This window comes from Balearica regulorum, chromosome 20 (genome assembly GCF_011004875.1).
Source record: "Balearica regulorum gibbericeps isolate bBalReg1 chromosome 20, bBalReg1.pri, whole genome shotgun sequence".
In the NCBI taxonomy this organism is placed as follows: domain Eukaryota; kingdom Metazoa; phylum Chordata; class Aves; order Gruiformes; family Gruidae; genus Balearica; species Balearica regulorum.
In genome coordinates this window covers 10,392,181-10,405,002 of record NC_046203.1, presented here as the reverse complement: position 1 = coordinate 10,405,002, position 12,822 = coordinate 10,392,181, and the positions used below count along the sequence as shown (strand labels likewise).

Below are 12,822 nucleotides of genomic sequence, written 5' to 3'. Positions count from 1 at the left end.
TGCCAGGAGCCGTCTCGGAGGACAGAGGAGATAAAAGCAAACTAACTTCAGTATCTGGCCGGATGCAACTTGGATGTGTCAGTCAGGATTCTGGCTGAGCCATTCCCTCTTGCCGTGTTGGAGTTAATATCCTGGATTTGTTTTCATCCTCCGAGGCAGTTGCTTAGTCCTGGATGCTTAAACCGTGTGGCTGAATTGCCCCACACTGAAGGCATGGCTGTGCATGGATATGTGTGTTAAACATCTACAGAAATGTTTAAACATGGGTGAGTTTAAGTCCACTTGTGGGTACTGGCATTCGATAAGTTGGAAGGACACACAGCAAAGATGTCCTGGTAGAAACGGGCTGTTTATTCCTGATTCGTGTCTTACAAAGGGGTTCACTGTCCTCACGGTCAGTCTCACCTTGATGATAGCCGTACATCCCTGGTTTTGACACCCCTGCTGACTGCCATGCTGGATGGCAAGAGGCAAAAAGGTTGACATCTATACCAGGAAAGGGGTTACTGAGAAACTAACCGAACCCTTTCACTGCAGACGACTGCTCTGCACGGGTACATGTGCACCGAGGCGACCATCTCGCCCTTGCGATGCTACGAGAGATTTTGCCACTCAGTTGTATTTTCCAACCATAGAGGGGACTTTAAAGATGCTGATAATCCTTGCCATTCTCTTCCTTTTTTTTTTTATAATAAGAAAATAGATCGTTTTAGTTTCTCACTGAAGGCTCTTCTCCCGCTCCCGTTACCTCTTGGCTGCTCTGATCTCCAATGCAGGTACTGGAATTCCCTGAGGAATCTGGTGGTCTCCTTGCTGAACTCCATGAAGTCCATCATCAGTTTGCTCTTCCTGCTGTTCCTGTTCATCGTGGTGTTTGCTTTGCTGGGGATGCAGCTCTTTGGAGGACAGTGAGTCTAATCAATCGTGGTCCTGTCAGGGGTTATCTGAAAGCAATCACCCGCACTGCCCAAGGGGGAGGGGGGCTGCAGGGCTCCTCATAGCCCCATCCGGGGTGCAGACGTCGGTCTTTCTGGGCTGCTGAGGTGTGATCTCTGGTTTATAGGAGAATTGTTCCCGTTCTGGTGTTTTTTTTTCTGGAACTCTTTCTAGTTGCTATAGTTCAAAGTTCCTGTATCATTCTATAGGCCCCATGTACACCCAGACCTCTGAAACAGGACTGAGGGGGGGCAGCACTTCTGCTGGGAGGGGAAAGGCAAATTATTTTCCTCAGAGCCAGGGCAACAGGATTTATTTTTTTTTTTACTTAGAATATTTTTGTGCTGGAAAACATAGTTTTGTTGAATCTGTTTGTTTTTTGCCAAGAAATGTCAGTTGTGATGAAAAGAACAATCACAATATCACCATTCAAACTCAAGTGTGTTTTTTGAAATGAAATAACTTTTTTTTTTTTTTTTTTTAAAATCAACCACTATTTTATGTCAAAAAATTTAAAATTCAATGACCTACTAAGAGGGCCATTTCAATTGACTTCTACACTTGAGAACAAAAACTTCTTGGAATGGTTTGTTCCACAAAAAGCATTTGAGATTTTGATTGTTCATTTTAATTGTGGATGAAAACGAATTTCAAAGCATCAGAATTTTCTCCAGGAATAAAATGGAGTTTCTGCTAATAGTTCTGTTAAGCAACTTCTCAGACGCCGTGTTCCCTGCTGCGCTTGCCTGGGGTATTATTGCCAGGTGGAACAAATGTTGCTCTCTGACTCCGGTTACAAGGTATTATGAGACCGCAGGAGCTTTGCTTGTCCCTTATTGCTCTTGTTTTTATTTCTTCTCTCTAGATTCAATTTCCAAGATGAAACACCAACCACAAATTTCGATACCTTCCCTGCCGCCATCCTCACAGTATTCCAGGTAAAGCCATCCCTTGTCCCGAGTGAGCATTAGACAGTAAATTACTGAGCATCTCTTCCTGCTTATGGGGAGCAAAGAGGTCCCCATAACCCCCGTGGAATTTAGGATAGAAGTCGTCCTTCCTTCTCAGGTGTTTTGCTACGCTGACTAATCAAAGCATCTTTAAAAATCAATGCCATAGAATTAAGGGAAACTAGAACGAAAGATTTTTTGCTAGGAAAAAAGTATGGATAAAATACATGTTTCTGTGCCGACCATAAAGGCTGTGTGTGCCCAGGCTGTCATCTTCCCAGGCCCCTGCCCGGGGCTGCGCGCTGCCGTGGCAGCACTGGCTCGTGCCCCGCTGCATAAATCGTCCCACCAGAAATCCTACAGCCAGTGAGTGCGTGACCTGTTTCACTTTCTCCCGCGGTTGCCATAATTTAATGAAGAGAGAAGCCTGAGCTAGCTCCAGGCGGTAGGGAAATAATGTAGCATTTTGCACAGTAATAGCTCAAGATAAGATAATGCTGGATAAGAATTACAATCAATGGGGGAGCACGGAAAGAGGCATCAGCCTTGGGCGAGTTCCTGTGATGGCAGGAAGAAGTCTCAGTTCTGGCGGATGCAGTGTTCAGATTTAAGAGCCTAATTTTGCATGCAGCTGTTCTCTGCATGCCTTTTTTAAAAACAGTTATTTCAGATGTGTCAGTAGAGATTTAGGGAAGCTGCACCCTGCTCCGCGTGCAGGTAACACAGGTCCATGAAAGACTGCCTGGCACTTGTAGCGTTGTCCTACACAAATTTTTGATGTGGGCTCAAGCCAAGACTTGCAGGAAAGGAAAAAACCAAACCAAACCAAAACCCCAAAGGTTTGATGACAATTTTTGGATTAAAACAGAAAAAGAGTCTAAAAGACAATGAGTCCTGTGACCTCAGCTTAAGCAGCTTCATATGGATATTGCTTCTCTCCAGATGTGAAGCAGGTTCAGTACCTCGCAGGATATTGCAAATCATGGTAAGTTAATATTTGCATAGTATTTTAGTACTCATCAAAGAAAAGGCTTAAAGAAACAGAAAGGTATTGCCACAGAGCCGGAACTGAACCTGAGTCAGGCTCCGGATATGAGCATCTGGAAATTTTGATGTTATTTTGCTTTGAGACTATAGCTGTCTCTTGAGAATACTTAGCTGAAATATTTCCTTTCTATTCCTGAGATAAATACCCCTGTAACATAGTGGCTGTGGGATGAAGGAAAACACTGTTGGTTTTATGACATTTGTCTAGAACATCAGAGCTATGAATTAAAACCAGCAAAACCATCAGCACTGAATTAACTCAGTCCAGCCTCGCGAAGGCATTTTGACAACCTCTGCTCCCAGTTCGTCCCCACCGCTCCCCTGAATTGCAAATACCGTGTCAACATTTCTTCAGTATGGGCTTTGGATTCTTTTCTAACCTCGTCTTCCGTAAACTCAGGCGAGCCAGCAGGCTCGTGTAGCTGCTGCTCTAGTGAGCATTCAGTGAATCATCATCATTCAGTGAATGCATTCGATGTCTTGAACATTATAATAAAGCCAGATACACCCTGTCTGTCCCTAACCTCTTTGGAGATTCTTTAAGAAGCAGTCTTAAACAAAGTGTGCTGCAGCCTGCCTTAGCCCATTTTATTTCAGCAGACCTGGCTGGCTCACGGTGCTCTGTCGTGCGACTCCCAGGACACGTTTTGTCTGCCTGGCAGCTGGCTGAACTCAGTGCTGGGTGCAACTGAGCCCCACTCTCCCTCAATTCCCTTGGAAGAGCATCATGCGTTTTTCTCCAGCTCCTGGCTCCCAAGAAAGTATATATTATATATATACACATGAAAAATAGCTAGTTGCATCTCCCTATTGCAGCAATCATTGAGCTGGGAGCGTGTACAACATCCATAAGCACAGAGACTCTATAAAGCAGAAAGACCTGTGTTAACTATACGTGCTCTGCTCCCTAAGAGTTGCTGTGTAAATAATTTCACGCTGCCAGCTGCTAAGAACTGGTGATGGCTGGAGGAGATGAGGAGTCGTGGAGGCAGGATGGGACCAAACCTCAGCTCTGCCGAGGCTTGGGAAGCAGAGCTGGCTTCGGTTTGATGTCCGAGTGCCCGGGCTGCCCTCGCTGACCTGTCTGCAAGATAGGACACTGAGCTGATGTGATTTTGCATTTACTCAGCCCTTCTTCAGGAAAACATCACTCTTTCAGGACAGCCCTTTGAAATGGTGTGGTACTGCTCCTCTGCAGCTGAGTGTCTCCCACCGTTAATGTGCTCATTAGTTCATTAAGATTTCCCAACAGCTCTTGACAGCTGTTTTTATTCCATCACCTGATGGCTCCTCAGCCAAGCCTAAGTATTGAATACTGAGATGCACTGGACAAAACATTCATTTGGGACAGCCAAAAGTGGTTTTGGGCCCAGGGAAAAACAAAATGTTTGGGCTTCACCTTACTCCAAAGTCCTCATCACTTGCGCCCTTCCCTCTGCAATGCTCCTTTTCTCACCTGTAGCAAGAAGTTCTTACAGCATCCCTAAGTGGAGATTTTATAGGGCAGAAAAACTTTTATTCACTGCACGTGCTCTGCTCCTTGAGGGCTGATACCTAATTGCTTAAGTAATTCCTCCAGCTGATGGGTGACAATGCAAACAGTGGGAAGGTCAAGGTGTCTGTCCTCTTGCCAGGGCCTCAGAGAGCATCCTCAGCCCTGCCCAGGCAGGCTGGTTAGTTTAGAGTATTTATATCTCTGCAAAAGTTCCATAAAACATTTCTTTTTTTCCCCCTTTAAGTTTTTGTTCCACTTCCAAAATAATCCAATTGAATTTTTGAACCCAGACCCCAACCTGCTGGACTTGTTTACGTGCAGCCTGTAATTTGTGATACCTGCAGCTCCTGGTCTTCTGCAGGGCATGGAGGTGTTCCCACCAGTTTCCATTTCCACAGATGTTTGTGTGAACAGAGATCACTTTACGGTTATTCCCAGAAAGCAGGAACAGTTGTGAATTAATGGAAATGATGTGAATGCAAGTTTGTGAACAGTATTTCGCATAATTGAGTGCCAGAGTTAAAAGCCCCGTGCCCTGGTTCATATTCTCTGGTGTAAATCCAGAGTAACTCCAATGGTGTGAGTTAGGCTGAATTCTGGTCTCTGAATTATTTGAGACCAGATTCTGCATTTAGGAAAGAAGTTTGTGTATGCACTGTATGTCCTTGTGTCTATACTTGCTCTTAGCCTATTCCTGTCATCAGCACCAACCCTGAAGCAAGAAATTTTCCCTCTATCAGCAGCTGATGACTAGCCTGGAATTTGCAATTGTTTCGAGCATACTGCACGCACATGGGACTTGATTACTACAATACACATCGTGCTTTGGGCTTTTCTGGTTGTTTTTTTTTTTTTTCCCCCTACTGAACACAAAGACAACTTCCTATTTAGGAATTTGAGCTTCACATCCCAGTGGGCCTGTTTTAATGTACTAAATCTAACTATCGTTCGACTCTGCCATGGCAGGCAGATGAAGTGCTGATCTGCCCAAAATGTTGCTGTGTTACAGTCATTGGTGAAAACCAGGAATGGCAGGCAATTCAGGCTGGTGCAAAATTAGCATCTAGCATGACAAGGCTTATTTGAGTCTTAGGTGTTTTCACTTCTTATGATTAGTTTTTCTATTATTCATGGGTTTGCTAATTAGCCTCGGGTCAGTATCCAGAGCCTGCAGCCAGGACAGCTCTGCAGAGCCAGGCTGCGGTTGTGCTCGCCTCCGTACAAGGACGCAGGAGGAACAATCTCCCCTTCAAACTCCTCTCATCTGTCCTCACTCCCACACATTTGGTTATTGCTTCTGCTTAGGGGTTTTGTGGGGGTTTTTTGTGGTTTGTGGCCATCTGGGTGGCTGGGGGTCCTTGGCAAGCAGGAAGCCTGGAGAAGAACCCGTCGTGGTGCAGACCCCTGGCAAACCGTGCAGGTGTGCCTGGCATTTGGAGTCATGTTCACGCATGCACCAGCTGCAGCAAGGCTGTCTGCAGCCCTGAGGAACAGAGGAACAGTGGAAGGGAGTTGCAGGAGTTTTTCCTCCTGATGTGCAGTCACTCGGTGCGTACAGAGTGCGTGGGTCGGGGGGGAGCTGAGCAAACCCTTTCTGGATGAAGTGAAGGAAAGGAGTTGGTGCTGGCAGAGGTCCCACTCAGGGCACTGGGCTTAGAGGTCAGAGTTCTGTTAGGTCTGTGGGAAATGCCATGCATGGAGCTGCTGACACCTGGTATCTCTGCATGACCTAAAAATGGAGAGGGGGGAGAAATTTTGTTGGGGATGAAGCGTTGGAATGTGGCTCTTGCTGCCTCCGCCTGCACGAGAGCCTACGGTCAGAGGTGGGCAGCAGGCATGTAACCAAGACGGGGCAGGAATGGGGCAGCGGTCCTCCCTTACCAGTGGTCCTCGCTCTCACCAGCAGTCCTCACTCCTCAGCCCGTGCCAGAGGAGAAAGCTCCATCCAGCCCGGGGTGAGACCGCCCAGGGCTGGGGGTTTGGTGTCGCACACTGCAGTCTGACACACTAACGTGCTCATCCGTGTTCCTCCCAGAGACCAGTCCTGGATTGCATCAAGCTGCCTACCTCCCCCAGACCTCACCTGCTTTGTCTTTCCTTTTAGTCACCCTTTCTTCTTCTCTCTTGAATATTCCTGTGCAGATCCTGACGGGGGAGGACTGGAACGCGGTGATGTACCACGGGATAGAATCGCAGGGTGGTGTTCGTTCGGGGATGTTCTCCTCCATTTACTTCATTGTCCTGACGTTGTTTGGTAACTGTATCCTTACACACATTGCCTTCTGTTAGTGGCACAGTGTGCCACACACCCTTCCTGAGGTGCTAGAAATATCCAGTTTTGTTTAAATTCTCACAGCCTTACTTACACTTTTTAAAACCAAATCATTACTATAACTTTGCTTCTTGCAGCACCCGGGGTAAGAGGTGTAGGTAAGTTGTCCATGTTGGTGTCACTTTTCTGATGGCAATGTGAGCATAGTCTTAATTCATTTTAATTTTCATGTTTTACTTTAAAAATGGCCTATTATGAGTTAATTTATGTTGTGGGAAAATCATAGAATCCCAGACTGGTTTGGGTGGGAAGGGACCTCACAGCCCACCCAGTCCCACCCCTGCCATGGGCAGGGACACCCTCCACTAGCCCAGGTTGCCCAAAGCCCCATCCAACCTGGCCTTGAACACTGCCAGGGAGCCAGGGGCAGCCACAGCTTCTCTGGGCAACCTGTGCCAGGGCCTCAGCACCCTCACAGGGAAGAAGTTCTTCCTAATGTCTAAATCTCCCCCCCTTATGGCCTGACACACGAAGTCACTGAAGATGTTTTGTTCTTTTAGTTACGAAAATCTCTTGAGAAGAGTAGGAAACCAGGAGCTTGTGTCCCCCCCAAATGTCTGCTGAGGAGCCAGCAGCGCTCTGACGTGTGTTATGTCCCCAGAGATGTCTAAGGAGGGAAGAACGTAACATTCACATGGCGATGGGATTTGGAAAGGGAAGTTGTATTTTATACAGAAATGAGCAAAGAGTTTCTCTGACCTAACAGCTGGGTGTGATTAGAAGACCCAGCAGAGCAGAGTAGTTGTGATGGCTCTGTCCCTGCTTCATGACGGAGGCTGCTGATGGGCTGATGTTGCGTAGCATTGCTCACATTAACTAGGTACAAAATTGTTGGTGTGAGATGTTTGTTGGCTGCAGCCACAAGCTGTGCGGAGTCATCATCAACAGAGCATCCTTAAAAATGGAAACTTAAAAACTGTTGCATATATGAGGCAGCCTGGCTGGTTTGTTTGTTCTGTAAAATGGGGATAATAACGCTGAGCGTTGCCGCTCTGCTTGAGAGTTCTCTGGAGGGTTTCCCAGCAGTGAGAACCTTCTTGCTAGCTACAGTCCCAGCACTGGTCTTCTCCTAGGCTTGGGCTGGCAGCATCGGCTGGGTACCTAGGAGAAAGGGAAGGGTATGTGGGGGGCAGTACTTGTGCTAGAGACGTGGAGTTGTTATAGACCTTTTCAGCTGGGGGTCAGGATGAGAAGAGATGGGACGTCAGTGTGTACGTGGCAGGGCTCCGTCCCTTTGCTCTGTCTGAAATCTCCCCATTAGCACGAGGAACCAAGACAAGGAACAGCGGAGCAGGCAACGTGCGAGCGGTGCTTGTCACACAAGCGTGTCTCTGCGGGTTTATCCCGTTGACGTGCGCTGTCAGACCGGAGCAGCCGTGAGCCTGGGCTGGCTCGGCAGCTATGCTCAGCCATGCACCTCGTGGTGGGCAGCATGTCCCCTTCCAGAAATATGAGGCTTTGGAAAACTGGGTCAGTGGAGAGCTGGGAGGGAGGGAGATCTCTAAATCCTCAGGGCTTGGTATTTGAAAATGAGATTAAGCTATAATCAGGCTTGACAGCAGGGCTGAGAGAGAGACTTTTAACCTTAGAGCAGCTATGATCCAGCATTTTTGAGGAACAGGATATAAATTCCCTTCTTGCACCTTTAATCCAAAGAGGGGGCTTCTCCCTTATCCTTTGGTTTTCATTAAAGGGAAAGAGCAGGGGATGCTGAAGAGGAGGGAATAAGGACCAGCTTCACCTACTGCCACTGCCATGAATTTGGTGCTTACCTCTGCTTGCCCTGGCAGAGTGGTGAGTCAAAACCTTACCCACATTCTCCCCAAATATCGTTCTGGCAGAGACCAGCTGTGTTGTTTTCCCTTCTGCTGTGCTGCTGCCGAGGAGAGCTGGGAGGTGGCTTTCCTGGCTGTTTCCCCGGGACCCTCTCCACTGCCCCCCTCATCCCCTTTGCCCCCAGTCGCATGCTGGCAGCACAGGTTTAGCACAACCGGAGCACTCTTTGGGGCACTATCTCTGCGTTTAGCAAGGAGGATGTGTCAGGTGTCATTCTCTAATTCTCCCTGAATCCTGCAGATGGGGGTGAGTTTCGTGGAGGTGGGTTTCTGTGAGCACAACGTGCAGAGACACGAACAGTAACAACACTCAGAAACCCTTTTACAGTGTCCTAGAATTCTTTCACCAGCAACTAGTGATCAGAGTTATAAACCTGAAGGAAATCTATTAATTTCTATGGAGATTTTTCATCCCTGTTGGAGAATTAGAGACCTGGATCAGATTGTCCCTGTAGAAACTTAGTCTGAGAGCATCAGCCGCTTTCACAGAGAGCTTGTAAGAGCCTCTTGGCATCGCACGTGTACCTGTTCACCTTCACACACCGTGGGCAGGTGGGGGGATACAGTGCTGGAGGTTGTGGTGGAGGATGAGGGGTTAAATATTTCCTTGCCTATTTACCGTGGGAATTGCAGCAATAAACCCACTAATGCTTGCACTGATATTTCAAACAGTATTTTGGTAAGGTCACTGCTACCCCTGCTTTTCACTAGCTACAGTTTTGATGCTGAGAGCAAGCAGCAGGCAGTCATTTATCTCTGGGGAAAAGCTGAACTGTGTGACTTACCAGGGACTTCAGTTATAACTAGCTGTCAAAACATAACCAGAAACGTCTGAAAATAAAGTTTAGTTTACCAGAAAAGACCAGTCCTGCCTTTTTGTGGGAAGTAAAATAGTTACTAATGTTAATGATGCTGCAGTGCCCCTGCACTGTTAAAGACAGGCGAGTGTGCAGGGTGAGGTACGTGTCTGAGTCTCGAGTTCACCTTCCCAAGGAGAGCCCCACAGCCCAAGAGGACACCCTAGAGAGAACAGTCCAAGTTGTTGATTAGCTTGATTATAGATTAGATTAATAGGAACTGTCTTTTCAGCTCTAACTTGAGACTTGAACATTACAGTCACGCTCCCTTTCACAAAGATTTTCCCCCTCTGCAATGCAGAACTCCCTCCAAAATCTTTAAAAACATGCTTTTTTATGCAGAGGATTTTTTTTTTTTTTCATTTGTCAAGTGTGGATTTGCCACCAGCCCTCTCTGCACCAGCCCTTCACTGTGGCTGAATTTCTTACGTGGGACTTTGGTGTCATTTTTTTGTATCACTACCATTGAAATTGGTCTTAACCCACTCCGGAGGCTGATCAGTCGCCATTGAAAGGCATTTCGATTTCTCTGCTGGGACTGGTTTTATTTTTGGGTAAAAAAGATTTCTGAACATTGGCTTTTGTCGAGTTCATTTTTAAGACTTTAGATGAACTGGATTAAATCTTGTTAGAGAACCAGCAATGGCGATTTTGGGTCAGCTTGCAAAACCTGCTCTTTTTAACCATGAGGGACTCCTTTCCTTTTCCAAAGCTGCTTGGAGCATTGTAATTTTTCTGTTTCACAGAGAAGAATGGTGGTTGGGTGCCAGCTTCCCTTGCTTCTTGCTGCACTCAGTTTCTTTGAATCCATTTACTTTTTCAAGGGACTATTGCAAGCAAAAGATCCAGAAACTTTGTTTTTGTAAGTCAGAAGTCTCTCACGTTACGTTCCCAGCTCCAGAGAGTCTGTGTGGAGCCAGAAATGGTTTAATGAAAGTAGTATGATTAGAGTAACAGCAGGATTTGGCCCATTTTCTAGGAAATTACACCATGCCTGTGTTCATTGTTATCCAGTTAATTGATAAATTGATGCATCTGTTGAGGAAAGAAAAAGAAAAAACCCATGAAAAACTGCAGAGGAGCCTGAAATGAGAAGCTGCGAATGCCTGGAGCTTGCTGCCCTTCCCCGTGCCCTTAGCTGCCGGGCAGGAGAGCCGTTCTCGGCACCAGCCGCCGGCTCAGGGGCCAGTGAGCTCCGTGGGTCTGCCCGGGTTGTACAGCCTGGACCGGGGGCTGGAGGTGGGTGATATTTGGGAATCCCTGAGCTCTGCAGAAAGGGCTGAGGGACCTTTCTTGGGGCAGAAACACCCCATTCTGCCAGATTGGGTCTGCTTGGAGATGGATCAAACCAGCCTGATCTGTTAAAAAATTAATTATATTTCCAGTGGTTGATTATGTTACACAAGACATTTTCAGCACGTGTGTAGGAGGCAGGGTAGGAAGACAGTTTTATTACTGAGATGCTTATTCCCAGAACAGGAGGCTTGGAAGCATTTCCAGTGTGTTGCAAGCACCCCAGAGGAAGAAACCCAAAGTGCCGGCATCCCGATGGTGCCAGGGGCAGAAGTGCCCCAGCCCCCCTGCCTGCACCCCCAGCCCCCCCTGGAGTGACAGTCCCCTCTTGCCAACCCTCGGTTAAAAGGAAATGGGGAAATTAGTGTCTTTGCAGATGAAAAGTTGATTGAGCTCTGACTCCAGCGTGGGAGGGAGGTGATCATTTGAGCATCATCTTTCCCTTTTTCTTGTTCTTTATCTGCTGGGCTCTGTGGGATTGAGGTGCTCCCGCCCCGCGCTCCTCGCGGTCCTGCTGGAACAGAGGAAGGAGCGATTGATGGCCATCACGTTTCAAACCTCTGTCTGTCCCAGAGGAAACATCTTCACATGATAAAAACCTCCATCCTGTGTTATGTGACACAGAGAAAACCTGATGGATGACCTGGCCTTTGCCTGGAGAAGCCCCAGGTTTCTGCATTCCATCCCCTGTGGGGTTTGGTAGTCTGGATGCAGATGCATCCTAAGAGATTAAATACAACTCCTGCTTTCCACTGTCACAAGCAGAGTCTCCAGTTTTGACAGGCATTCAGGCTCTGGAGACGCCCATCTCAATGGGAATTAGAGGCATGAGCGTCTGGTTCTGAAGTCTTGGCTGAATTATGTTTGGTGAAAGCTCTTGAGAGGGAAAGCAAAGCGGCCTTGAGCTGGTTGTTTGGACCAACTTTGGTCCCTGGCCACCCTGGGAAGTCTCCTGAAGCCGTGCCAACGTGTGGCAACGGCTCTGCAGCCAGCAGTGCCCGCAGCCAGCGTGCTGGAGCACGAGGATTTCTGGGCACGCTTCTGTTCGGCAGAGACAACTGCGGCCGATGAATCAGCCTTTCACCACTCCTGGCTCCTCTGTTTATAGAGAAACCTCAGATGAATCCTCCAGGCATCCTGCTGAGAAATGAAAAACAATCAAAGGGGTACCGAGGCCAGGGTTTCCCAAAATCTCCTTGCAGGCTTGCCAGCACCCTGGGAGCTCATGCCTCGCCTCTCCTCCCCTTGCTTGAGCGATCGCATCCAGGACGCCGCCCCCGTCCCGCAGTCCTGCCGTGGCTGCAGCATCGCTTTGGGCCTTGCTTCCAACGCACAGACCAAAACAGGGGACACCTCCAGTCATTTTCTGTTGGGCTGATTAGCTGCCTAAAGGTCCTGTGATCATTTCACTTGGTTTATGGGGACCTGCATCTGGTCCCAGACTCATATTTGGCTCCGGTGAGGACAGTGCAATACAAAGACGGTAGCAGCGCATTGCTGTTAAAGCCTTTGTGAGTCTCCAGAGGATAAAGACTCATGAGATCAACTTCATGCTTGTGTATGTTCATATTTCAAGGAGCAATCATAGGTTTACGCAGCCATGGAGTGAGTGACTCTCCTGTCACCAGGTAATGTGGGAGAGCAAAATGCATTTTCTTCTTGGAGAGACTTGGTTTTGCTTTGCTTGCTCTCCTTTCATATGCAAAGGTATCTGATTTACAATTGTTTTGGGACTGTTTTGCAGATGCGTAGCTGGAATAACAACAATAAAATTTATGAAGGGACAAGTAATAGCTGAAATCATTAAATGGAAAAATGAAAATAAAATATGAATAAATAACTATAGGGAAATGTTATGTCTTAGTGATATAATGCAGTGCTCTGCAGAGAGACCCAGGCTAGCGTGGGCACTGGCGGTTGTTTAGCTGGGGTATGTGCAATTTGGCCTGGACTAACGGCCCGTTTCCTGGCAGAGCTCGTTAGTTCGGGCTGGGTGTCCTGCTAACAGGCTCTTCTGTAGCTGTGCTCTGCATGATGATGCAGCATTCAAGATAGAGGATGTCCTCGGTGGTTTAAT

At 47.5% G+C, this 12,822-nt stretch overlaps 1 protein-coding gene across 5 annotated transcripts in view; it reads left to right on the top strand.

Annotated features, from left to right (window-relative positions):
• Window positions 1-12,822, top strand: part of CACNA1B (calcium voltage-gated channel subunit alpha1 B) — a 294,580-nt gene that overhangs the window by 179,571 nt on the left and 102,187 nt on the right. For all 5 annotated transcript variants that reach the window (XM_075772765.1, XM_075772766.1, XM_075772767.1 and 2 more), the window contains 3 exons: window positions 777-908; window positions 1,802-1,874; window positions 6,571-6,688. In XM_075772765.1, coding sequence (XP_075628880.1) covers window positions 777-908; window positions 1,802-1,874; window positions 6,571-6,688 — 323 coding nt within the window. The remainder of the gene's footprint in view (window positions 1-776; window positions 909-1,801; window positions 1,875-6,570; window positions 6,689-12,822) is intronic.